The 27,887-nt window shown below is 39.8% G+C and overlaps 1 protein-coding gene across 6 annotated transcripts in view; it reads right to left on the bottom strand.

Annotated features, from left to right (window-relative positions):
• The window catches only part of MACF1 (microtubule actin crosslinking factor 1), a 413,635-nt gene that overhangs the window by 31,820 nt on the left and 353,928 nt on the right, over nucleotides 1-27,887 (bottom strand). For 3 of the 6 annotated variants that reach the window (XM_053707285.1, XM_053707286.1, XM_053707287.1), the window contains 9 exons: nucleotides 27,614-27,776; nucleotides 26,604-26,758; nucleotides 26,437-26,511; nucleotides 24,417-24,434; nucleotides 21,767-21,884; nucleotides 20,634-20,684; nucleotides 18,879-19,090; nucleotides 18,396-18,506; nucleotides 16,834-16,942 (listed from right to left, as the gene is read on the bottom strand). In XM_053707285.1, the coding sequence (XP_053563260.1) occupies nucleotides 16,834-16,942; nucleotides 18,396-18,506; nucleotides 18,879-19,090; nucleotides 20,634-20,684; nucleotides 21,767-21,884; nucleotides 24,417-24,434; nucleotides 26,437-26,511; nucleotides 26,604-26,758; nucleotides 27,614-27,776 (1,012 nt within the window). The remainder of the gene's footprint in view (nucleotides 1-16,833; nucleotides 16,943-18,395; nucleotides 18,507-18,878; nucleotides 19,091-20,633; nucleotides 20,685-21,766; nucleotides 21,885-24,416; nucleotides 24,435-26,436; nucleotides 26,512-26,603; nucleotides 26,759-27,613; nucleotides 27,777-27,887) is intronic. The other 3 variants (XM_053707288.1, XM_053707289.1, XM_053707290.1) reach the window with 2 other exon arrangements.

Genomic DNA, 27,887 nt, shown 5'->3' with positions numbered 1-27,887 from the left:
GTAAGCGTGCAAAGGGTACTATGTCCATTGCCGCTACCATTAAGCCGATTACCTCCATGCATTGAGCCACTGACGGGTGTTGAATGGAATGAAGGGTGCGGCAAGCACTTTGAAGTCTTGTTAGCCTGTCCTCTGTCAGGTAAATCTTCATTTCTACAGAATCTATAAGAGTCCCCAGGAAGGGAACTCTTGTTAGTGGAACGAGTGAACTTTTCTTTTCGTTCACCTTCCATCCATGTGACCTTAGAAATGCCAGCACTAACTCTGTATGAGACTTGGCAGTTTGAAAGCTTGAAGCTTGTATCAGAATGTCGTCTAGGTATGGAGCTACCGAGATTCCCCGCGGTCTTAGTACCGCCAGAAGAGCACCCAGAACCTTTGTGAAGATTCTTGGAGCTGTAGCCAATCCGAATGGAAGAGCCACAAACTGGTAATGCCTGTCTAGGAAGGCAAACCTTAGGTACCGATAATGATCTTTGTGAATCGGTATGTGAAGGTAAGCATCTTTTAAATCTACAGTGGTCATGTATTGACCCTCTTGGATCATAGGTAAAATTGTCCGAATAGTCTCCATCTTGAACGATGGAACTCTTAGGAATTTGTTTAGGATCTTTAAGTCCAGGATTGGTCTGAAAGTTCCCTCTTTTTTGGGAACCACAAACAGATTTGAGTAAAACCCCTGTCCCTGTTCCGATCGTGGAACTGGATGGATTACTCCCATTAACAAGAGCTCTTGTACGCAGCGTAGAAACGCCTCTTTCTTTGTCTGGATTGTTGACAATCTTGACAGATGAAATCTCTCTCTTGGAGGAGAGTATTTGAAGTCCAGAAGGTATCCCTGAAATATTATCTCTAGCGCCCAGGGATCCTGAACATCTCTTGCCCAAGCCTGGGCGAAGAGAGAAAGTCTGCCCCCCACTAGATCCGATCCCGGATCGGGGGCCCTCAATTCATGCTGTTTTAGGGGCAGCAGCAGGTTTCCTAGTCTGCTTGCCCTTGTGCCCTTGTTACCTCCTGTAATGTCAGCGATAATCTCTTTCAACCCGGGCCCGAATAAGGTCTGCCCTTTGAAAGGTATATTAAGCAATTTAGACTTAGAAGTAACATCAGCTGACCAGGATTTTAGCCACAGCGCCCTGCGTGCCTGAATGGCGAATCCTGAATTCTTCGCCGTAAGTTTAGTAAGACAATTTTGTCTCCTATATGAATGCAAATTCATACAACTTAAAATTTACCAAACAAACTTCACAAACATCGATAGAATTTTTAGATTTAGTACTTTTCACTAGTGACACTTCTAATAATGAGAAAAGTATCTGTGTTAAGAACTATAGAAAACCCACGGAAAGGAATGGTTATATCGAAGCGACTAGCGCACATAAAAAATGCTGGATAAATAATGTACCTTACAGCCAGTTTTTAAGGATAAGAAGGAACTGTACACACTCTAAAAATTATGAGGAAGAAGCTGATATTTTAGAGAGTAAATTCTTAGCTAAAGGATATGATGCAAACAATATCAAACTAGCGAGACAAAAGGCTGGCACCAAGGATAGACAAGATCTAATTTCATTAAAACAAAAAGATGCACCAGATAGGATCAATAGCAATGAATGCATAAGATTCACAACCACATTCAGTGAAGGTGCAGGGGCAATTAAAAGCATTATAAATAAACATTGGTCAATCTTAAAAGCAGATCCCCTCTTAGGACCACATCTTCAAGAAAAAGCCAACATATCATATAGAAAGGGCATGAGTCTTAAAAACTATTTAGCACCAAGCAAGATGCGTAGTAAGTCAGATAACAAGAATAAAGTACAAGAAACTTGGCTGAGTACCTGGAAGGGGACACTACGATGCTCCAAGTCTAGATGCACGATGTGTCCTCATGTAGAGAGATCAAAATTCTTTAGCAACTCCAGTAAAACTAATCACTATGAAATTGATTTCAAAAGTAATTGTGAATCAACATACGTAGTCTATTTGCTAAATTGTGGGTGTGGCCTAATGTATGTAGGTCGCACAAAACGTCAAGTAAGACGCAGAGCCTGTGAACATATTTATAACATAAAGGAAAAGTTGATCAAACATAATGTTGCAAAACATTTTTTTGAATATCACAATAGTGATCCTGCCTCTTTAAAAATCCAGGCGATTGGGTGGATCCCACCAAGCAAGCACAATAGATTACTGGAATTGAGGAAACTAGAGACATATTGGATATATAAATTAATGACATTACATCCTCAAGGTCTCAATATAGACATCGATGTGGCTGCCTATATGTGAACCGAAACAAGCCTTAAGAATTTTTATGTACCAGTGTGACTGTATTTCGCTTCTATAAATTTTAAATCAAATTCTATCTTTTAAATATGTATCTGTACAAATCTAAATGTGCACTAATTTCCCTGTGTCAATATAACCAAATCTGGTTGTTATGAACTACTATTTTAACTAATTATGCAATTTTAATGTAATTTTACTGTTCCTCAAATTACCTCGAAAAGGTCCCCAGATCGTAATACATACAATGTAAAGTGTACAAAATTTTGCAACACTATAAACTTACATCCTTACGTCTACGCTATTAAGTATCAATACACATGTCTACATAGTGTGCACCCACACAAATGGCTGTATCACTCAGCCGGGTTATAGAAGTAATAGAGTCAACTACACACCACGAATACAAAAAAACAGGTTGCTATGTGTAGAATTTTGTAAACAGCACGCTTCATACAGCAGCCCAATTAACTAAATAGAAAATGTGTGTATATTGACAAAACATTGGAAAGATTCACTATAGTTAACGCCCTGTATAAAGTTTTAATGAATGAATTACGAATGAATTGTTAGCATATGCATTGTATCCCTATTGGTCCACACAAGCCAATCATGAACCAGCTGATAGACAAGCCCCTTTTTAGGGGGGAGTGTCTTTACCACATACGGGTACTTAAGGAGCCATTGTATGCTACTACCCGATACCAAACTATCTGGAGAATATCCCCTTGATAAAGCCCGGCGAACACCGGGGGAAACGCGTTGGGGTTCACATCCGTCAGGAGCACCAAAAAACAGGACTGTAATACTGAGGGCGGGCTGTCCGGAAAACCCTGCCGCAAGTCTACACTTGCCATTTCAAACTTCCAGTTACCAGTCACCTGTGGTCTGTGAGTGCTGTGCACGGAAACAAAGTGTTTTATCCTTGTGAATAAATAAAGGCATTTTTTTATCATACATCTGGTGAGTAGATTTATCACTTATTTGCGCTAATTTGTGTTACAATTGCACTTGAATCCTCTCTCTTTTGCGCTTTTGTTTTTCTATCTATCTAGTAAGATGTACTACGGCCTCCGAAATGAATGAATTAGATAGTTTAAGGACTCTAAGCCTGTCCGTAATGTCGTCCAGAGTAGCTGAACCAATGTTCTCTTCCAGAGACTCAATCCAGAATGCCGCTGCAGCCGTGATCGGCGCAATGCATGCAAGGGGTTGCAATATAAAACCTTGTTGAACAAACATTTTCTTAAGGTAACCCTCTAACTTTTTATCCATTGGATCTGAAAAAGCACAGCTATCCTCCACCGGGATAGTGGTACGCTTAGCTAAGGTAGAAACTGCTCCCTCCACCTTAGGGACCGTTTGCCATAAGTCCCTTGTGGTGGCGTCTATTGGAAACATTTTTCTAAATATCGGAGGGGGTGAGAACGGCACACCGGGTCTATCCCACTCCTTAGAAACAATTTCAGTAAGTCTCTTAGGTATAGGAAAAACCTCAGTACTCGTCGGTACCGCAAAATATTTATCCAACCTACACATTTTCTCTGGTATTGCAACTGTGTTACAATCATTCAGAGCCGCTAACACCTCCCCTAGTAATACACGGAGGTTTTCCAGTTTAAATTTAAAATTTGAAATATCTGAATCCAGTCTGTTTGGATCAGAACCGTCACCCACAGAATGAAGTTCTCATGTTTTGCCACCTGTGACGCAGTGTCTGACATGGCCCTAATATTATCAGCGCACTCTGTTCTCACCCCAGAGTGATCACGCTTACCTCTTAGTTCTGGTAATTTAGCCAAAACCTCAGTCATAACAGTAGCCATATCCTGTAATGTGATTTGTAATGGCCGCCCAGATGTACTCGGCGCTACAATATCACGCACCTCCCTCTGAGCGGGAGATGTAGGTACTGACACGTGAGGCGAGTTAGTCGGCATAACTCTCCCCTCGTTGTTTGGTGAAATTTGTTCAATTTGTACAGATTGACTTTTATTTAAAGTAGCATCAATACAGTTAGTACATAAATTTCTATTGGGCTCCACTTTGGCATTGCAACAAATGACACAGGTATCATCCTCTGAATCAGACATGTTTAACACACTAGCAAATAAACTTGCAACTTGGAAATACAATTCAATTAGAATAATATTAAAACGTACTGTGCCTTTAAGAAGCACAGAAGATCTATGACAGTTGAAAATTAATAAATTGAAACAGTTATAGCCTCAATCCTTGTAAACAACACAACTTTAGCAAAGGTTTAATCCCATTAGCAAAGATAACAAATTCTGAAAGCAGGAAACAAATTACAGAATAAACGTTTTTTATCTCAGTCAAACTATAATTCTCACAGCTCTGCTGAGAGAAATTACCTCCCTCAAAATAAGTTTTGAAGACCCCTGAGCTCTGTAGAGATGAACCGGATCATGCAGGGAATACAATGAGTTGCTGACTGAAATATTTGATGCATAGTAAAAGCGCCAAAAAACGGCCCCTCCCCCTCACACACAGCAGTGAGGGAGAACAGAAACTGTCAGAAAAACAGATTAAGCAACTGCCAAGTGGAAAAATAGTGCCCAAACATTTATTCACACAGTACCTCAGCAAATGAAAACGATTTTACATTCCAGCAAAAACGTTAAACATAATCTCTAGTTATTAAACAGCTTTATGTATTTCTTACAGTGTAATTCTAGTGAAGTACCATTCCCCAGAATACTGAAGTGTAAAGTATACATACATGACATTATATCGGTATGGCAGGATTTTCTCATCAATTCCATTGTCAGAAAAAAAAAACTGCTACATACCTCTATGCAGATTCATCTGCCCGCTGTCCCCTGATCTGAAGTTTACCTCACTCCTCAGATGGCCGAGAACAGCAATATGATCTTAACTACTCCGGCTAAAATCATAGCAAAACTCTGGTAGATTCTTCTTCAAACTCTGCCAGAGAGGTAATAACACACTCCGGTGCTATTTTAAAATAACAAACTTTTGATTGAAGATATAAAACTAAGTATAATCACCATAGTCCTCTCACACATCCTATCTAGTCGTTGGGTGCAAGAGAATGACTGGGAGTTACGTAGAGGGGAGGAGCTATATGCAGCTCTGCTGGGTGAATCCTCTTGCACTTCCTGTTGGGGAGGAGTAATATCCCAGAAGTAATGATGACCCGTGGACTGATCACACTTAACAGAAGAAACACCACACTCCTCTCACGACCTCCTTCTATGTTGAGGGTTGCAAGAGAATGACTGGATATGACATGTGAGGGGAGGAGCTATATAGCAGCTCTGCTTGGGTGATCCTCTTGCAACTTCCTGTTGGGAAGGGAATATATCCCATAAGTAATGGATGACCCGTGGACTGAATACACTTAACAAGAGAAAGTAACTTATTCCTGTGTGCAGAGGCAAGTTAAACTAGCAGCTGACATTGCTGTTCCTAGACCTTACCACAACATTTCTAGTGCAGCAATTTCAGATGGAATTAGCAAGGAACCGCAGGGCACTGCATGTGTGATAGAAAAAGTAATGTACACGTCTTTAAACAACCTGCTTCACATATGGCAGAGACTTAACCAGTTGCTAGTAAAAACTAACATATAGCAAGTGATATTCTCCTGAAATATTAAAGAGTAACTCATCTTTATTATTACAAGGGCAGACATAGCTAAACATGTATGAAAAATTCATCAGTACTGTTAAACTCTGTCCATACATCAGCTTGACCCTGCTGAAGTGTTAGATAGCCTTCCTGACCTTATCATAGCGCAGTTTGAAGCACAAGCATTTAGACAATCATTCCTGTGTAACTTCCGAAAACCGGAGGTGTTAGAAAAGAAATGTTTCCTGTATTTAGGCTCTAGTGTAAACGTGTCTGATTCAGTACACGATATTGCAACCCCTTCTACGCCTCAGTAAACCTAGCTGAGGTGCCTGTCAGCCCATCTGCGCCGCAAAAAATTCCGGACTCATTGCTATAGTACTGTCCGGTATTAAGATCACAGTTCCTTCCAATAACGGAAGCTTTAGCAGAGTGGTGCGCAATAAAATTGGCGCCACACGAAAACTCCGCCCATCGTGGGCATAACCAAGCACCATCTCCTGGTCGGCATTAATATTTTACAAATGAAAGCGCTGGGAGACCAACAACAGACCGCTCCAGTCTCCAACCGCGCGGCTGTCATACTGAGCCCGCAACACTAGCCTGTATCAACGAGCAATGTACTGGGCAGCTGTCAGTCCCAGATATACAGCATACACGTCACATTAAGCTTGCATTATTAGCCCACAACTACACTCAATGTAATGGGAAGCTGTCAGTCCTAGGTTCTCACATTGAGCCCGCCATTGAGCTTGCTGTAATAGCTCTTTTCCATATGCAATGTCCTGGTCGGCTATTAACAAACCGCCGGGAGGAGAGCTAATGTAGTATCACATACAGCCCCATGCGTCCAGCTGTCTAAGGTGTCCCCTAAAACGTCTAGGAGAATTAACACCCAAATTTAATGAGGAATAAATAAAAAATAAAGTGTCTAACCTTTTTCTGAGTTTACTTCCACCCCCCAGAAAGAAAGTCAGCACTTACCTCATTTTCTGCCTGACAGCAAGGCAGTTCCAGGTTTAAGAGGTCCTCTCCCTCCCATGGACCTGAAATATAAGGAAAGTCCTGAGTAAATATCCCTCAGGTTTTCTTGGTAAGGGCAGCATTAAATATATGGGAGGCGCAGTGAGAATTATGTCCCACAAGTTCCATTGCTCTAAAGCCACCAAAGCTCTCCTGTAGAGACTGATATGGACTACGGCTACACCCTAGGACAAAGCAGCACAATCTTGCACTACTTTAAAAATAATAAACTCTTGATTGAAGAATCTAATCTAACACCTCACTTTACCTCTTCCTATCACTAACGTAAACAAAGAGAAAGACTGGAGTGGGAGGAAGGGAAGGAGCTATTTAACAGTTCTGCTGTGGTGCTCTTTGCCTCCTCCTGCTGACCAGGAGGTGAATATTCCATTAGTAATTAATATGATCCGTGGACTCATTGTGTCTTAAAAAAGAAAATGTCTGACAAACCGCCGAGAGCAGAAACACCATACAGAGAATGAGCCGTAAATAATCTCCCGGTCTGTAAAAGTCTCTTAGAAGCAAACTGCTGGGAGAAGTGAATTCACACACGTATGAACCCTTAACTCCTCAGCCCCTATGTAGTAGCCCCAGTGCCTGCTTTGAACAAACTGCCTTATGGAATTGTTCCCCCAAACTTATATAGGAAACTGTGTGTCCCAATAAATAAATAAAGTGCCCAAATTTTTTCTTCCTTTGAAAATATAGTCAGCACTTACCTCAAAAATCTGCTAGGCAGCAAGGCAGCTCACTAGGTTTGAGAGGTCCTCTCCCTCCCATGGACCTGTGGAAAGAAAAAAAAGACTGAGTCATCTTACTCAGACTTTCAGAATTAGGGCAGCACAAATTCCCATTGCTCTAAAGCCACCACTGCTCTACTGAAGAGACTGATATGGACTACGGCTACACCATAGAACAAAGCAGCACAATCTTGCACCACTTAAAAAAATAATAAAATTTTGCTTGAAGAATCTTTTACTTACACCTAACTTTGCCACTTCCTTGCTCTAACATAGGCAAAGAGAATGACTTGGGTGGGAGGGAAGGGAGGTGATATTTAACAGCTTTGCTGTGGTGATCGTTGCCGCCACCTGCTGGGCAGGAGTGATATATCCCATTAGTAATTAGATGATCCATGGACTGATCGTGTCATTAGAAATATATATATAAAAAAAAAAATCAAACAGCCTTGTTATCTACTAATCAGCACTCTATCTTGCGTACCAGTAATCAAGCTCAGAGATCTAGCAGTGGTGTGTATTGCTTCTGTGAAGACATAATTTGTGTCATACAAGCCACTGCTAACTCTGGGTGAAAGTGTGGTGTTTGAATATTGGTGCACGGGCCCTCACAGGATATTTGCATATGCCGAAGAAAAACAGTAATAACTTTTACTAGAAGCATTTTTGCTAATGGGAGTAAAATGCAAAAATGCTTCTATTTAAAGTGATGGTAAACTGTCAGCATACGCTACGCTGCATGTGAATAAGATTTTAAAATGAATGGCAGTATCATTCATGCCTTTCTTGTAATATGTGCGTATTAACATATAATAGCTCTGAAAATGTTTAAAATCGCGCAGCTGTTCCTCCGCCCATCTATTTTCTTACATTTTTTTTTGGAGTCACGTTCTTGCATCTTATAACCCGGGCCAGCTGGCGTCCTTCGAAGAAACAAACATGCCCCTTACTAGGATAGTGCATGCGCTAATTATTTTTGCCCAGAGAATGACGTAGGGAGTGGGTGGGAAAGCTCTCTACGTGACACAGTCAAGCAAGCAGGAAGATGATATGGGGGCAGAGTACACATCCGTGTTGCGGTAGGAACAATATATAATTTTATAAATTATAGATTGAACCCCCCCAAAAAAATAGCGATCCACAATATAATAGATGGAGGGATGCAATGGGGTTATCTGTTTCTTGAAAATATACCATCACTTTAAAATTTAAATGCACCCATGCACAATTTATTTTTGATCTATTACTTTAACCCCTTAACAACCAAGGACGTACAGGGTACGTCCTACAAAAACTGTCATTTAATGACCAAGGAAGTACCCTGTACGTCCTCGGGGGTTTCAAGCGGTGGAAGCGATCGTGATCTCTTCCAGCCGCTTTCAAGGTATTGCAGTGAAGCCTCGATATTGAGGCCTCACTGCAATACCTTTTTTTACCCACCGATGCAGAGAGAGCCACTCTGTGGCCCTTTCAGCATCAGCCAGTGATGGTGCAGATCGTTGGTGGGTGGTAGCCATAGACGGGAGGCAGGTGGGCGGCCCATCGCTGGAGTAGTTCTGGCCGCTGTTCTGGGAGTGCTCAGAGGTAGGCGGGAGAGTGCGAGGGGGCGGATGCGCCTGGTACAGTGCACAGTGTCTAAGGGAAGGAGTACCTAAGATGGCCACAAATAGGAATTGGGGAAGCTTAAAGGGACAGTATACACTCATTTTCATATAACTGCTTGTAATAGACACTACTATAAAGAATAAGATGCACAGATGCTGATATCAAAATCCAGTATAAAACTGTTTAAAAACTTACATAGAAGCTCTCAGTTTAGCTTGGTTGAAAAGGTAGCTGGAAAGCCCACTGCAAGTGTGAAATATCAGACATTCCCCCCCTCCCCCTTCTTTTGCATATGAAAAGACCCTTTACACAAACAGGAGCAAGCAGGAGTAGGTAGCTGACGGTATTCTCATAAAACTTTGGGGCTTGGTTAGGAGTATATATATATAAGGCTTTTATTTTAGTACTGGCAGACTTGTAACTATCTATTTGAAAAAAATGGCTTGGAAATAGCAAAGTGCTACTTGTATTTATTGCCCTATAAACCTGCAAAAAAAGCAAAGAACATGTAAACATTGGGTATTTCTAAACTAAGGACAAAATTTAGAAATAATTTAGCATGGGTGTTTTTTAGTGGTTGTAGATGTGTAACAGATTTTGGGGGTCAAAGTTAGAAAAAACAGAATTTATGCTTACCTGATAAATTACTTTCTCTTGCGGTGTATCCAGTCCACGGATTCATCCTTTACTTGTGGGATATTCTCATTCCCTACAGGAAGTGGCAAAGAGAGCACACAGCAGAGCTGTCCATATAGCTCCCCCTCTAGCTCCATCCCCCAGTCATTCGAAAACGAAGAAAAAGGAGAAACCATAGGGTGCAGTGGTGACTGTAGTTTAAACAAAAAATATTTTACCTGACTTAAATGCCAGGGCGGGCCGTGGACTGGATACACCGCAAGAGAAAGTAATTTATCAGGTAAGCATAAATTCTGTTTTCTCTTGCAAGGTGTATCCAGTCCACGGATTCATCCTTTACTTGTGGGATACCAATACCAAAGCTTTAGGACACGGATGAAGGGAGGGAACAAGACAGGTACCTTAAACGGAAGGCACCACTGCTTGCAAAACCTTTCTCCCAAAAATAGCCTCCGAAGAAGCAAAAGTATCGAATTTGTAAAATTTGGCAAAAGTATGCATTGAAGACCAAGTCGCTGCCTTACAAATCTGTTCAACAGAAGCCTCATTTTTGAAAGCCCATGTGGAAGCCGCTGCTCTAGTAGAATGAGCAGCAATTCTTTCAGGAGGCTGCTGGCCAGCAGTCTCATAGGCCAAACGGATGATGCTTTTCAGCCAAAAGGAAAGAGGTAGCAGTCGCTTTCTGACCTCTCCTCTTACCAGAATAGATAACAAACAAGAAAGATGTTTCTCTGAAATCCTTAGTTGCTTGTAAATAGAACTTTGAAGCACGAACTACATCAAGATTGTGTAATAGACGTTCCTTCTTCGAAGATGGATTAGGACACAGAGAAGGAACAACTATTTCCTGGTTAATATTCTTGTTAGAAACAACTTTAGGAAGAAAACCAGGCTTGGTACGCAAAACTACCTTATCTGCGTGGAACACCAGGTAAGGTGAATCAAACTGTAAGGCAGATAATTCTGAAACTCTTCGAACAGAAGAGATAGCTATCAAAAAACAAAACTTTCCAAGATAACAATTTAATGTCTATGGAATGCAAAGGTTCAAACAGAACCCCTTGAAGAACTGAAAGAACTAGATTCAAATTCCATGGCGGAGCCACAGGTTTATAGACAGGCTTGATTCTGACTAAAGCCTGAGCAAATGCTTGAACGTCCGGTACTTATGCCAGACGCTTGTGTAAAAGAATAGACAGAGCAGATATCTGTCCTTTTAAGGAACTAGCTGACAATCGTTTCTCCAGTCCTTCTTGGAGAAAGGACAATATCCTGGGAATCCTAATCTTACTCCATGAGTAACCCTTGGATTCACACCAAGATATTTCCGCCATATCTTATGGTAGATTTTCCTGGTGACAGGCTTTCTAGCCTGAATCAGAGTATCTATAATGACTCAGAGAACCCACGCTTTGATAGAATTAAGCGTTCAATCTCCAAGCAGTCAGACGTAGAGAAACTAAATTTGGATGCTTGAACAGACCCTGTATTAGAAGAACCTGCCTCATTGGCAGTGACCATGGTGGGACAGATGACATGTCCACTAGGTCTGCATACCAAGTCCTGCGTGGCCACGCAGGCGCTATCAGAATCACCGAAGCCTTCTCCTGCTTGATTCTGGCAACCACACACGGGAGGAGAGGAAACGGTGGAAAAACATAAGCCAGATTGAAGGACCAAGGCGCTGCTAGAGCATCTATCAATACCGCCTTGGGATCCCAGGACCTGGACCCGTAGAGAGGAAGTTTGGTGTTCTGACGGGACGCCATCAGATCCAACTCTGGGGTGCCCCATAGCTGAGTCACTTGGGCAAATACTTAGAAAATCCGCCTCCCAGTTGTCTACTCCTGGGATGTGAATTGCTGAGAGATGGCAGGAGTGATCCTCCGCCCAACTGATTATTTTGGTTACTTCCGTCATCGCTAGGGAACTCTTTGTTCCCCCCTGATGATTGACGTAAGCTACAGTTGTGATGTTATCCGACTGAAATCTGATGAATTTGGCCGCCGCTAGTTGAGGCCATGCCTGAAGAGCGTTGAATATCGCCCTCAGTTCCAGAATGTTTATCGGGAGAAGAGTTTCTTCCCGAGACCATAAGCCCTGAGCTTTCAGGGAGTCCCAGACCGCACCCCAGCCTAACAGACTGGCGTCGGTCATTACGATGATCCACTCTGGCCTGCGGAAACATATTCCTTGAGACAGGTGATCCTGAGACAACCACCAGAGAAGAGAATCTCTGGTCTCCTGGTCCAACTGAATTTGAGGAGACAAATCTGCATAATCCCCATTCCACTGTTTGAGCATGCATAGTTGCAGTGGTCTGAGGTGTATCCGAGCAAAAGGGACTATGTCCATTGCCGCAACCATTGCCGAGGAATGGAATAAAGAGCTCGGCAAGTAGTTAAGAGTTTTAGCTTTCTGACCTCCGTCAGAAATATTTTCATTTCTACCGAGTCTATCAGGGTTCCTAGGAATGGAACTCTTGTGAGGGGGGAGAGAGAACTCTTTTTGATGTACACCTTCCACCCGTGAGACCTCAGAAAGGCCAATACAATGTCCGTGTGAGACTTGGTTCTTTGGAAAGTTGACGCCTGAATTAAGATGTCGTCTAGGTAAGGCGCCACTGCTATGCCCCGCGGTCTTAGAACCGCCAGGAGGGACCCTAGCACCTTTGTGAAAATTCTGGGAGCAGTGGCCAACCCGAAAGGAAGAACCACAAACTGAAAATGCTTGTCCAGAAAGGCGAACCTGAGAAACTGGTGATGATCTTTGTGGATAGGAATGTGCAGATACGCATCCTTTAGATCCACGGTAGTCATATATTGACCCTCCTGGATCATTGGTAAGATTGTCCGAATGGTCTCCATCTTGAATGATGGGACTCTGAGGAATTTGTTTAGAATTTTGAGATCCAGGATTGGTCTGAAAGTTCCTTCTTTTTTGGGAACCACAAACAGGTTTGAGTAAAACCCCAGTCCTTGTTCTGCAATTGGAACTGGGTGGATCACTCCCATTGTATGTAGATCTTCTACACAGCGTAAAAACGCCTTTTTCTTTGTCTGATCTGTAGACAGACGAGAAATGTGGAACCTTCTCTTTGGAGGAGAGTCCTTGAATTCTAGAAAGTATCCCTGGGCTACAATCTCTAATGCCCAAGGATCGTGTACATCTCTTGCCCAGGCTTGAGCGAAGAGAGAGAGTCTGCCCCCTGCTAGATCCGGTCCCGGATCGGGGGCTACCCCTTCATGCTGTCTTGGTGGCAGCTGCAGGCTTTTTGGCCTGTTTACCCTTATTCCAGCCCTGGTAAGGTTTCCAGTTTGCCTTGGGCTGTGAAGCGTTACCCTCTTGCTTTGCAGCCGGAGAGGATGAAGCGGGGCTGTTCCTGAAATTGCGAAAGGAATGAAAATTAGCCTTGTTCTTTGTTTTAAAGGCTTTGTCCTGAGGGAGAGCATGGCCTTTTCCTTCGGTGATATCTGAAATAATCTCTTTCAATTCAGGCCCGAATAGGGTCTTCCCTTTGAAAGGAATGTTCAAAAGCTTGGATTTAGACGAGACATCGGCCGACCAGGACTTTAGCCATAGCGCCCTGCGCGCCAAAGTGGCGAAACCTGAATTTTTCGCTGCTAACTTAGCTATTTGGAAAGCGGCGTCAGTGATAAAAGAATTAGCTAGCTTTAGAGCCTTAATTCTATCCATAATTTCCTCATATGAGGTCTCCGTCTGGAGCGAGTCTTCCAGCGCCTCAAACCAGAAAGCAGCTGCAGTAGTTACAGGAATAATGCAGGCAATAGGTTGGAGATGAAAACCTTGTTGAACAAAATTTTTCTTAAGTAAACCCTCTAATTTTTTATCCATAGGGTCTTTAAAAGCACAACTGTCTTTTCAATTGGTATGGTTGTGCGTATAGCTAGTGTAGAAACAGCTCCCTCCACCTTAGGGACCGTCTACCACGAGTCCCGCATAGGGTCAGATATGGGGAACATTTTCTTAAAAACAGGAGGGGGGACAAAAGGGACACCTGGCCTATCCCACTCGCTAGTAACGATATCCGCAATCCTCTTAGGGACCGGAAACGCATCCGTGTAAACAGGGACTTCTAGGTACTTGTCCATTTTACACAATTTCTCTGGGATCACCAAAGGGTCACAGTCATCCAGAGTAGCTAATACCTCCCTAAGTAAAACATGGAGGTGTTCTAGTTTAAATTTAAAAGCCAATGTATCTGAATCTGTCTGGGGAGGAACCCTTCCTGAATCAGAGACTTCTCCCTCAGACATCAAATCCCTCGCTCCCACTTCAGAGCGTTGTGAGGGTATATCGGATACGGCTACCAAAGCGTCAGAATGCTCATAATCTGTTCTTAAAACGGAGCTATCACGCTTTGCAGGTAACACGGGTAGTTTAGATAAGAAGGCTGTAAGAGAATTATTCATGACTGCCGCTACGTCTTGTAATGTAAAAGGGTTAGACGCACTAGAAGTACTAGGCGTCGCTTGCGCGGGCGTAACTGGTTGTGACACTTGGGGAGAGGCAGACGGGCTACCCTCGTTACCTTCAGTCTGAGAATCATCTTGGGCCACATTCTTAAGTGCAACAATATGATCTTTAAAGTGTATAGACATATCAGTACAAGTGGGACACATTCTGAGAGGGGGTTCCACCATGGCTTCTAAACACATTGAACAAGGATTTTCCTTAGTGTCAGACATGTTTAACAGACTAGTAGAGTGCACAAACAGACTTGGAAACACTTTAATCAAATAAAAAACACAATTTGAAAAAAACGTTACTGTGCCTTTAAGAGATAAAAAGAGCACACAATTTTACAAAACGGTGAAAAACAGAATTTATGTTTACCTGATAAATTTCTTTCTCCTATGGTGTGTCCGGTCCACGGCTTCATCCTTACTTGTGAGATATTCTCATTCCCTACAGGAAGTGGCAAAGAGAGCACAACAGCAGAGCTGTCCACACAGCTCCCCCTCTAGCTCCGCCCCCCAGTCATTCGACCGACGGTCAGGAGAAAAAGGAGAACAATAGGGTGCAGTGGTGACTGTAGTGTACAAATTTTTTTTTTTAAACCTGACTAAAAGCCAGGGCGGGCCGTGGACCAGACACACCGTAGGAGAAAGAAATTTATCAGGTAAACATAAATTCTGTTTTCTCCTACATTGGTGTGTCCGGTCCACGGCTTCATCCTTACTTGTGGGAACCAATACCAAAGCTTTAGGACACGGATGAAGGGAGGGAGCAAGTCAGGTAACCTAAACGGAAGGCACCACTGCTTGTAAAACCTTTCTCCCAAAAATAGCCTCTGAAGAAGCATAAGTATCGAATTTGTAAAATTTGGCAAAAGTATGCAGTGAAGACCATGTCGCTGCCTTACGGATCAGTTCAACAGAAGCCTCGTTCTTGAAAGCCCCATACTCTTTACCACCCCCGTGGAGATGCTACTTGTACACAGCGGCAAAGAGAATGACAGGGGGGGCGGAGCTAGAGGGGGAGCTGTGTGGACAGCTCTGCTGTTGTGCTCTCTTTGCCACTTCCTGTAGGGAATGAGAATATCCCACAAGTAAGGATGAAGCCGTGGACCGGACACACCAATGTAGGAGAAAATGCAGCAATCTTTCTGAAATTTTCACAGTATGTAGCTAAAGCCTTAATATGATTGCACCCCAAGTTTCAAAACGATTAACCCCTTAATGCCCAAACCAGAGATGCCTAAAGCCAACACCTGGTTAAATCACTACAGCACCTTGCCACAGCCTTGCTGTGGCCCTACCTTCCCTTAGGGATCAGATTTGGGGGAATATAGCTTCTTTTAGGCCCTCAAATATCAGCAGGACCCTCCATGTGAAACAGCATGAACTTATCTGCAATTTTAAGTACGCATCAGAGGCAATTAGGCCCCTCCCACTCTACTCCGGAGCTGTGAGGCCTAGTAAATCACTCCTAAGTGGCTTTCAAAGTGTCTTGCAAAATGATTTTTCCTTAGCCAAACAATCGATTGCCCTGAATAGCCCTATTATGTAAGCATTCAATTCCTTACTAAGTCTGTGAACATAGCTTAGCTTATCCCCCCCTCATGGGGATATTGTCAGTTTTCTAGCATTATCTCAGTCTTGTCTAGAAATAAATGACTGAATATACCTTATTGCAGTTCCCCTGCAAACTGTTCCCCCCAACTGAAGTTTTCTGGTACTTATCAGTCATGTGTGGGAACAGCAGTGGATTTTAGTTACAACATGCTAAAATCATTTTCCTCTCAGCAGAAATCTTCATCACTTTTCTGCTAGAGAGTAAATAGTACAAATCAGTACCATTTAAAATAACAAACTTTTGATTGAAGATAATAAAACTACAATTCTAACACCACATTCACTTTACACTCCCGAGAGAGACCCTAGTGCTTAGAGCCAGCAAAGAGAATGACTGGGGGGTGGAGTTAGAGGGGGAGCTATATGGACAGCTTTGCTGTGTGCTCTCTTTGCTACTTCCTGTAGGGAATGAGAATATCCCACAAGTAAAGGATGAATCCGTGGACTGGATACACCTTGCAAGAGAAAGTGTGTTTTTTTATTTTTTCATCATATTTTATAAAATATTTTTATAGTAAATTATAAGATATGATGAAAATAATGGTGTCTAAGTCTATTTAATGGCGAGAAAAACGGTATACGTGTGGGTACGGTAAATTAGTAAGAGGAAAATTACAGCTAAACACAAACACCACAGAAATGTAAAAATAGTCCTGGTCCCTAATGGTAAGAAAATGGAAAAATGGTCTGGTCACTAAGGGGTTAAATGTACCATTATCCAGAAACTTTTAAACCATGTCAGCACAGATCAGGATGTTACATCAGCCAGAAGTCAAATGTTTGTTTAAAAGTGTCCATTCCCCCTGCCCTACCATGTCTTTACTCACCAGCACGGCCTGATTTGCCAGCAGAGGCAGTAGGTGTATCTCCTGTGAGTGAGGAGCGACTTGTGTGAATGGCAGCTTTCTTCAGTTTGTTGCTCTGAACTGGAGTTACCTTAAAAAGTGGACAACAGTGACCTTGTGAGTAGATATTAAGAGAACTAATTTCATTAACTGAAACTGTCAAGTACCTAATTTCAGAAGTGCTTTAGTTTCAGTTATCTCAAACTGTGTACTATTCCCCTTAAATGCACAATCAAGTATTTTAATCTTTCATTTGCGTGTGTATATGGTTAAATGTTGACAAAGGGTGAAATAAAGAGGAAAATACTGTGTGGCCAAAGTTTGCTCACTCTTGTATTTGTATTTTGTATTACATTATTTCCAAACCATACCATCAAGTTACTGAGGTGTATACAACTATCAAGTACATGGCAGATTTTATCTAGTGTAGTCTGAATAAACTATGTTCATATAAAGAGATCATGATTTAATTAGACTCACTCTTGTAGTAAGTACTGATTTATAAAACAGAATTCAAAATGTACAATTTGCAGCTATTTGCTTTAAGCAGTACTTGGAAAGCACTTCGTAACTTTAGTTGCAAATTCATACAGGTATCACTTATACCGTGTCCTGCCTACGACCTTTTTAATGGGTGCACCACCAAGCTGATTTTATTGGCAGTTAGCCAATATTAAACTAAAATTAACATTAAAATGTTTCAATGTTTATTTCCCAAATGTAATGAGTTTGTGCTTTGGATAGCACAAAATGTTATAAGATTAGAAAGTATTACACTGCCCCCTCCAGGCTACTTTATAATATTCTGTGGAGTGTGGTGTTCTGTTGAGAACATTGTTATAACCTATAAAACAAGTCATTTATTACTTCTTTCTGTGGTTTGTCCTATTTTGAATGCAGTGAAGAAATGTAATATTAGTTTATGTGAACGATTACACACACATGGTAAATGAATTCTTAAGGAAAACCACTTTCTATAGAGCAATGAATGTCAAAGCTACAGTTCTGTTTGAACAAGGTATTGTATTCTATTCATAGTGTTACAAATGTAACGTCAAACAAAGTATTCATTAACTGATTGAGCAATCTAGAGATAATCCCACCGCCGCATGCAGGTTGTTATGATAAATCTTTCACAGAATTGTTACAAATTTCTGAGTATATATTGATTGCAAGCTACACCGAAAGCCAATTAGCCATTATTGGATGCAGATATTTCAGTAGAAAAAGCCATGCATATTTCTCTAGACAAGAAATACAAATCAGTTTGGTAAAGAAACCCAATATTAATAAAGGATAGGTCAGCTACATCAACATGCTATTAAATGTCAAATATTAACTGGGAAAAAAAAGCAGTTACAAGAGAAAAATCAGAGAATGGCAGCAGAACATATATTATAAGTACAGCCTCCTGTTGATCTGCAGAGCAAACATAAGTTCAGAAATGAGAGAGACGTGATCAAGAAGCAGTGTGTTATGGTAAAATGCATTTCATGGAGAGGGAAGGGGATTGATTATCCAGTGACTGAAGGACCATACTCTACCTCACATGATGGGATGTGGAAGTCTGAATATTCCATTCCCCTAAAGGGAGTGCTAGCTTTGCTGTTTACAAGCCAAGGCTTCTCGTAACAGCGAGATGGCTGTTGTGGCGTCTGCGAGAGGAGTGGGGGCCGACAAAGATGAGATATGGGGAAATGAGTAAAGATGGAGAAGGGAGAAGAGATGAGATGACAGAATAGAAAAAAAAAACAAAAAACAAACAGAAAATAACTTACAAAGGCAAAAAGCTGTTTGGATACTTTGGAATGAGCTAACTTCACTCCCATATCCAAACATTGCAAACATTTTTTCTCACGAGAATAAACAGAAAAAGCGCTGTCCACAATGTTAATTTGAGTTACAAAAAATAAAATTTAAAAGTATTAAAACACACAGCTAAGCAGCTGAGAAAGACTTAAGCCCCAAGAAAATGTCCCCTTCAAGCAAATGTTCGTCTTGTTGACCTGAATACCCAGGATTCCTACCTTGTTGCCACTGGCTGGTGTAGCGGGTGAAGAAGGGACAGATGTGCAGCTATGATTACTCTGGCTGGCACTAGAGCTGGATCGTGTGGGAGAAGCAGTTCGGGAAGACGGTTTTGACCTCCGCCCCCGAGACCTGAACGGGGTCATTGCCTGCGATACTCCTTCTGGCAAAATAAACTTTTCTCGCAGCTCCAGATTTGTTCTTCCTCTTGCTGTGGAAAAAGTCATAAATATTATTAGTATCAATGACATAGACCAAGTAATGCCCTGGGAAGTGAGTTAGTTTCAGCAAAATGCCATGTTATCAGGTGCTGGTAGTTACAAACCAAAAAGCAATATTAGGGACAGACAATTTCCCAGGGTTTTTAGCTCTTATTTGGCTTTTACTAATAAAAAAAGCAAATAAAGATGCACGCTGAGAAATGGCTCTAATGCGCTAACCATTAAGCAGGAATTTTCTCTTAACACGTTTGACACCTTATTCTGAGTGCATCGGTCATTGGCGCTTTTTATTTTCAGTCTGATTTGCAGGACTAAATGATTTACATATACCTGTTAAACCCTTAGGAAATGTAAGAATGAGAATAATCACACTGCTGTGAGATTAGACCGCTCTGCAGATATGTTCTTGAATGCACTCAGTAAAGTGTTACCTGTATGTTGTAAAAGATTGTGATGGCAGATTTACTTAAAGGAATACTAAACCCAAAAAAATGTATTTCATGATTCAGAAAGAGAATACAATTTTAAACAACATTCCAATTTACTTATATTATCTAATTTGCTTCATTCTTTAGATATCCTTTGTTAAAGAAATAGCAATGCACATGGGTGAGGCAATCAGACGAGGCATCTATGTGCAGCAACCAATCAGCAGTTACTGAGCCTATCTAGATATGCGTTTCAGCAAAGTATATCAAGAGAATGAAGCAAATTAGACAATAGAAGTAAATTAGAAAGTTGTTTAAAATTGCATGCTCTTTTTAAATCATGAAAGAAAAAATATGGGTTTAATGTCCCTTTAACCCGTTATTGTAATTTTAATGAAATAACTAGAAATGATCTTAAAGGACATCAGCTTGTCACTTTGTGTTAAAAAATGCTCTAAATTTGCTACTAAACAAAAGAAAATGGCAGCTGACTAATTTGTTTGCCTTATGATCAATGTAAATGAGTTACAGCAACTTTTTCTATTTTTTGTTTAATAAATAATCAACCTCAACCATTTATGGCACTTTTTTTGAGAACGCTATAACTAGCTGCCTGGAAATTTAAAATAATAAACACAAGCCATTTTCTGATACATAAGAAAGCAACAGATATTAATGCCCCTTTTAAATAAGCAATATATGCTTTTGTTACTGAATTTATTTTATAGTTAATAGTAAAAGACTTTACTGGATGAACTCTCTTTGGAATTATAAAGATGAAATTTAATGTGACTAAGCAAAGCACCTTTTTTCCACTGACCACTAAAACATGAATGTAATTTTCAATTAGAACTAAAATGGCCTATTTAGTTTTAATTCAGGGAAGTGTCATAATGTGTAGCGGATAATTACAATGACCTCACTACAGACTGTTGTAATGAACTTTGCTTGATGAGCCTACATATATTTTTATCTGCCGTCATAATCTATGTTTCTATCCAGCACTAACGAGGGTCACATAAAAGATTGTGGTGAGATGTCAAAAAGAAAAGGATTATGCTGATTAATACAAGCAGTTCTACAAAGCAAAAGCAAGAATCCAAACCTATAGAAGAGGTGGAATTGGTTCTCTTTAATTTATTTCCAGGATGATGAACTAAGAAGAAACAAAATACACAGAGGTGTGGAGGGGAGAAAGATGAGATGTAAGACATGCAGCATCCCAGCCAATTATTATATGCACCACCAAATACAATAGGAAGGGAAGCAGGATGCATTAAAACATGCAAATCCCAGCCAATAATCCCATACACCAACAGACATAGCAATGACATGACCATGTAATTCCTATCCACACAGCTTGACATTCTATGTATCTGTACAAAGGAGTGTCTTGCAAATTACATTTGGCAAAACTGTAAATGAGCTTGTCATCCGAAATACACTAAAGTGGATTTACTTATGACTTACTTATGCTAAACAGTTTAAGTTCTGGTGTTTCTATTACTAAGGCAACATATTTTCTGCATTGTATTTAAGAATTGAATTACAAATCTTCAGAGGACTTCCTTTTGCAGACATTTATAAGTGAATAACACCTCCTTAATGGGACTATTAAAGCTTCAGCTCTATGTGTTTAACCCTTGCAAAGAAATTAAACACATACTTAAAGGGATGTGAAACACACATTTCTCCGTCATGATTCAGACAGAACATAACATTTTTAATAACTTTCCAATTTACTTCTATTCTCAGATTTTCTTCATTCTATTGGTATCCTTTGTTGAAGAGCAGCAATGCACTACTGGTAGCAAGCTGAGCACATCACATGAGCCAATGGCAAGAGACATACGTGTAGCCACCAATCAGCTGCTGGCTCACAGTAGTGCACTGCAGCCCTTAGCCTACCTAGGAATGATTTTTGACAAAGGATATCAAGAAAATGAAGCAAATTAGATAATAAAAGTAAATAGGAAAGGTGTTTAAAATCACATGCTGTATCTGAAACACTATACTCTCCCTTTAAATCCCTGCTCAGGAGCTACAGAGAACTACTGGTTTTCAATGAGTTGCAGTGGACTTTAACTATGTATTAAACTCTTTGTGTGGGTGAAACACAAAGTTGGGCCTTCAATTGAGCAAACATTTACTTTCATATAAAAAACAATCATTGACAATGTAAGGTTATCCTTTTTGATGCATTACATTTTTCAAAATAGTCTTTACAAAAAAATATACCTCTGCAAGGATCATTCTTCACCAAGAATTCGTCCAATGCCATCCACCCACCACCAACACGGACCATTACTGTACTGCGCAGGATACGTACTAATCTCAACTGCTGAGAATCTCCAAACTGTGAAGAATCAGATAATGACATCAATTCATATCTGTACTACTTTGTGAGAACAATGACCTATTGCAACAATTGATCCATGCATATTAAACATGATTTGTACTTACGATGAATCAATATCTTCATGCTTAAATGTGAAGTCATATGGTCTGTACTGGTGGAATTATAGAATCATGCTGTGTGTAGAGTGGGTAGAACCCTACCTGAAAATCTTCAGCACCCCTCCCCTCCTGCTATATATTTAGCCCCTAACCACAATCTTCTTAATTCTATTTAGGAAGAGAGATTAATGGAGCAATGGCCAAACAAGACTGTGTAAATTAGACCAGGCATAAGGTACAAATAAACCAAATTTGAATCCTATAAGGGAATACCATACTTAAAAACAGGAATATTTTTTTCAGAACCTGGAATAATCCTAAATATGTAAGGATGAAAGCAGTAGAAATAGCTAAACTATACATGGAATCTGCAGCCTGATTTTTAAAGGTTGCCTCAGTCTATCTACCCACATTATCTTTGAAGGACAGACTAAAAATTATGCACACTCACTGCAGAAATAACTTAGAGGGGTTTTGAGAATCTTCAGATATGCTTAAATAATAAAATATTTGGCTAAGGTGGGATCAATACACAAAAATGAATCTGGAAACTATAAAGGGGAGGAGGAAAATGTATTTTAAACTTTCACTTGATCCATATCAGTATCCATATATACCGCACAAGAGAATCCTACACTGAAGTAGAAACTGTGTTTTCTGCATTGTTTGCCCTTTTCATGTGTTTTCTGAATTGTTTACTATTTTCAGGGAATATCATTTGATTTCCTTGTTTCCCAAATGGCACTTATTAGATTTTGTCTGACTCACACTTACTACGCATAAAGGCCATTATGCAGTTTAATACAACCATACAAAGGCACAATATTTATGCGCTTACAGTAAACACTCTGAAGCAATGAGAGGTGAATGTAGCCTTTTGCTGTAATGCTTCCCTCTAGTCAGAGAGCTAGCTTACATAGGAACCAGAAGGATCACTTAAATAAACTGACCACTTTCCTTAAGGCAGAATGAGGATTATACGAAAAAGAAGAACTGGATGCAGGTAAATCCTGCAAAACCAAAGTGATTCTTCTTTAATCACTTGAAAGTTAGGCTAAAATACACAATCAAACCAAGAAGTGTTTTCCAAATGAGAAATGCTATAGCAGCAATACCAGTATAACCCCTTTATATGGGGAGCCCATAAAGGGACAATGTATAAAAAATTGTCTATCCCATAACATCTTACACCAGATGAATGCTATTGGAAAATGAAGCGTTAGGTTTAATCATACAATAGAAATAGCTGGGTTGTTAATTTAAACCACCACCCATAAAGATAATTTTAGTATCTAAGTATTTTCCTTTTTGCATATATAGAGGGACAGATAAGATAAGGAGGTCTGCTGCTTGAGAACAATGGGTTGTGGTTTCAATGAGCAAAACCAGTTATTTAAAATACAAAAACAAACCCAAAACGATAAATTTCCCATACATTTAATACTATTCAGCTAGTATAGAAAGATATTAGAAGCATATTAAAGGGAAACAATTTAACAGACCTATTGGAGAACAAGAAATAATCTATTGATCTTTCTTTCTCCATGGTATAAAAAACAAACAGGAATGGGAGAACTGTTAAGACTTCTGGAAGGTTCCTACCTACTCCTTTAGCATAAGGATATATCCACCAGTGATGACCATATAATACCATAAGAGCAAGAGAGAAAAATATGTGTGTGCATTTTGTACCTACATACTCATATTTACACACATATATATTCTGTAAGCAGGAATTGTGGGAAAGGCAATACCAAGTACTGAATCCATTTGTTGCTAGTTACACCCGTAAACTGTTTTATGGATAATACTTGTGGCAACAAATGATTAGCATGAATGTCAGATTCCAGAGGAAAAATAGGTTAGTTTTATTGCCCAAGGATCATATGCTCAGCTCACATCCCAATGTGAACATTAGTTATGAAAATGGAGGTTAGTTTTCCTTATTTTATCTACATCAGATGAATTACATAGTCCCAATTAAAAAACATGACAAAATCACACTAAAACCAGAATTAAATCTCCATGCTTTCATAGAAGTCAGGCTGTTTGGTTCCATTAAGGTTTATCTGGAAAATGGAATCTTTCATATTAATTTATATCCCCAGTGAATTTTATGTCCCACTGTCAATTTGACAATTTGTTTAAAAGATATTACTTTACTACAAAAGACCATATATAACAGGTACCAAATAGCCCATAGCTATGCCCATACCAGGAAAGGCAAGTAGCTATTTATTCTATGTGCTGAGATGATACACAGACACTGTTACAATAAGTGTATTTAATGCAATGTCTGTATAATGGCCATAAACAGCATGACAAATCTACAGAAATTGTGGTAATTGTTATGGAAAATAATGAATACAATTATTCAGAGTAAGCAGGTGATTATTTGGGAAGCAAAACGCAGCATTACAAGGCACTGTACCTGGTTCCCTAGGAAGAACTATACGAAAACGTGGAGGAAGAGAGAAATAAGGCTTTAGTTTGACAGACAAATACATGTATAATAAACAAATTCATGATAAAGAAAGTTATTAAAATGCCCTATTTTCAAGGAGCAGTTAAATTCACAAGGAAGAATTAATTTAGTATACAATTAAAATACAGCTAAATGTGTAATATATCTGCCAGCCTAATAAGTATCATCTATAGTGCCCTAATTGTAAGACCGACTTCCAATATATATTCGTACTAACCTTATTTGATTTGGCTCTATTCTCAATAGCTTTGCTTTTAACATTTCCTGGGCAATACGTTATCATGATGCGGATATGTTGCTCTTTTAATTATATTTACTTACGCTAAAGGGACATGAAACCCAAACATTTTCTTTCATGATTTAGATAGAGCTGCTTTTCTCAACTGCAGTCCTCAAATACCCCCAACAGGCCAGGTTTTCATTAAAGCTGAACTAGAGCACAGGTGAAAATCAGCAGTAGCCATGGTTACTAACCTTCTCTGACCCATCAGCTGATTATTTATCCTGTGCTCTAGTTCAGCTATAATGAAAACCTGTCCTGTTGGAGGTACTTGAGGACCGTGGTTGAGAAACATTGAGATCGAGTATGCGATTTTAAACATCTTTCTAATTTACTTCTATAATCAAATTTTCTTTGTTTTTCTTGGAATCTCTTTTGTTGAAAAGCAGGGACTTAAACTCAGAAGTGTGCACGTGTCTAGAACACTATATGGCAGCAGTTTTGCCAGAATGTTATCCATTTGCAAGAGCACTAGATGGCAGCCATGTAGTGCTCAGAGACCTAACCTAGGTATTCAATAAATAATGCCATGGGAATTGAGCAAATTTGATAATAGAAGTAAAAAAGGAAAAAAATAATTAAATTGTAAGCTCTGTCTGAATCACAAAAGAAAAATGTGTGGTTTCATATTCCTTTAAAATAAATTACTTTATAATAAGGGGACAGACAACACCAGAATTTTTGTTGTTTTAAAAGATAGATAATCCCTTAATTACCAATTCCCCAGTTTTGGATAACCAACACATTTATAATAATACACATTTTATCTCTGTAATTACCTTGTAGCTAAGCCTCTGCAAACTGCCCCCTTATTTCAGTTCTTTTGACAGACTTGCATTTTAGCCAATCAGTGCTCACTCAGTAAATTCACGTGCATGAGCTCAATGTTATCTATATGAAACACATGAACTAACACCCTCTAGTGGTAAAAAACTGTCAAAATGCATTAAGATTAGAGGCGGCCTTCAAGGTCTAATAATTAGCATATGAGCCTACCTAGGTTTAGCTTTCAACTAACAATACCAAGAAAACAAAGCAAAATTGGTGATAAAAGTACAAAGGGAAAGGTGTTTAAAATTACATGCCCTATCTGAATAATGAAAGTTTTTTTTGGACTTTACTGTCCCTTTAAGCAGACATAACTGTACTCATTATTATATTTTAGTTTGCTAAATTTGGAGTTTCACTTGTTCTACTATCTTATCTAATCTGTTCTACTAACTTTATATATTACACATTAACTCTTAAGAGTTAAGCTTGGTTTAGAAGTACAAATAATAATAATATAACCAACTAAACTAGTGATAAATGAAAACACACATTGCCCCTATCAACCAATGAGTAGCAGATTCCCATTGTTTCACATATTTACATAACCACTTTTAATATTTTCGAGATGTTTAGCTGCTACTCTTTCATAAACACGATAGAAAAAGTTCGAGTAACATCTTGAAAGGAAATCAAATTTCAAGTATTATTAGACACATTTTTGCAATAAACATATATGTCAGAAACATTTTTGTAAACGCTGTCACTGCTATGGTCATAAAACTTATCACTCTGGCAGTGATCATTTTAAAATTTCGCATTTATATCCCTTTAAATATATTAAGGGAATATGTGACCATGTTTCCAGCTATCTCCTTAAAAAAAAAGAAAAAATCTTTTAAAAAAATCTGTACTTACTCTGTACTTATTCTCTCCGATCTGCTCCACCTGGAATCTTTTTGCACACTTACATTGTGCAACTTGCCTGGTGACCTGATTAATAAAGGATTACACCAATTAAGTTTTCAGATTTAGGGGGTAGTGTAAAGTGGTGGTATCATAATACATCATAGTACAGGGGTTACCTCATCCTCAATCTTGTCTGCATCTGTGGTTGGGCGATAGGCATCCTTGTTGGGATGAAGGGCAGCAACAAACTCATAGTAATCTATGTATCCATCCCCATCACGATCAAATATATCAGCTACGGCGGTCATCTCTAGCTTAGTGGTTGGGAATTCTGAGCAGAGCAAAACAAAATGTCAAGACGACTTAGCCGTAATGTCACACTCTCTTAGTTTCTCCACTAAATGTAAGGAAATATTGCACTTAAAAATGTTAAATCTTTATAGTTATACATGTCTTCTCTCGCATGCCATCTGATGCAGCTGTGTTTATGCAAAATACACCACGGTCTATGATGAGCAGACTGCGTATTAACTAATCAGGGCCATACTTGATAGGGTGAATGATATCTGGCTAGTACAACTGCTCTCACAGCAGGGAAGAGGCAAGATATACAGGATAATTGTATTACTTATCTAAAAGCTGTCAATTAAGAGCAGTTTATTGCCCAAACACAATGTTCTGGTAAATGTAATTCGGGGTAAGCATAAAACACTCCTTTTATGTGTCATATGCAAGAACAGATTTACTGTACAGATTGTGTATTGCTAAACAGTTCTGTATAAGCCAACAGTCACAAATGAAGATAAAGGGCTAGATTTATGAAGCCCCTACGGCAGCAAGTTCTCACAAGAACTTGCTCGCCGTGATTTATCAAGCAGCAGTCAGCAGACCGCTGCTTGATAACGCTCTTCGCCACCTCTAAACTGGCGAAATTCAATCTCCTCGGTCGAGTCCGACCGAGGAGATTGACAGCTCCTGCCCGCACGTGATTGGCTGTGCGCGGGCAGGATTGCACGCGAGCGCAAAATTGCGCTTGTGTGTAATGCCAAATACCTGCGGGTAATTTCGCCAAGCCACAGGCGAGCTGAGGCATACAGGGGCGCGTATACGTGCCCCTGTACGCCTCAGCTATAATACATCTTGCCCAAAATGCTAGATAGACTAGTATTGTTCTGAAATCACTTACTAGAAGCCAATATTCCATCAATGAATTCTTGTCTGGTGATCTTTCCATCTTGGTCTTTATCTATTCTTCGGAAAAAATCCATAACGCGAGACTTCTTGTGATTCATCCAGCGCATATACTTTTTCCTCCAGATGTCAAAGTCAAAGTTGGCAAATTCCTTCAACTACACAGCAAAAACACGTATAACAAATACATTCCCTACTGTGATCTGTAAACAGGACATCACTGAATAGTTCCTAAAGGTCACTTACTTTTTAAATCATATCAAATAATG

The sequence above is a fragment of the Bombina bombina genome, chromosome 3 (genome assembly GCF_027579735.1).
Source record: "Bombina bombina isolate aBomBom1 chromosome 3, aBomBom1.pri, whole genome shotgun sequence".
Taxonomy (NCBI): domain Eukaryota; kingdom Metazoa; phylum Chordata; class Amphibia; order Anura; family Bombinatoridae; genus Bombina; species Bombina bombina.
This window is presented reverse-complemented; position numbering and strand designations above follow the sequence as displayed.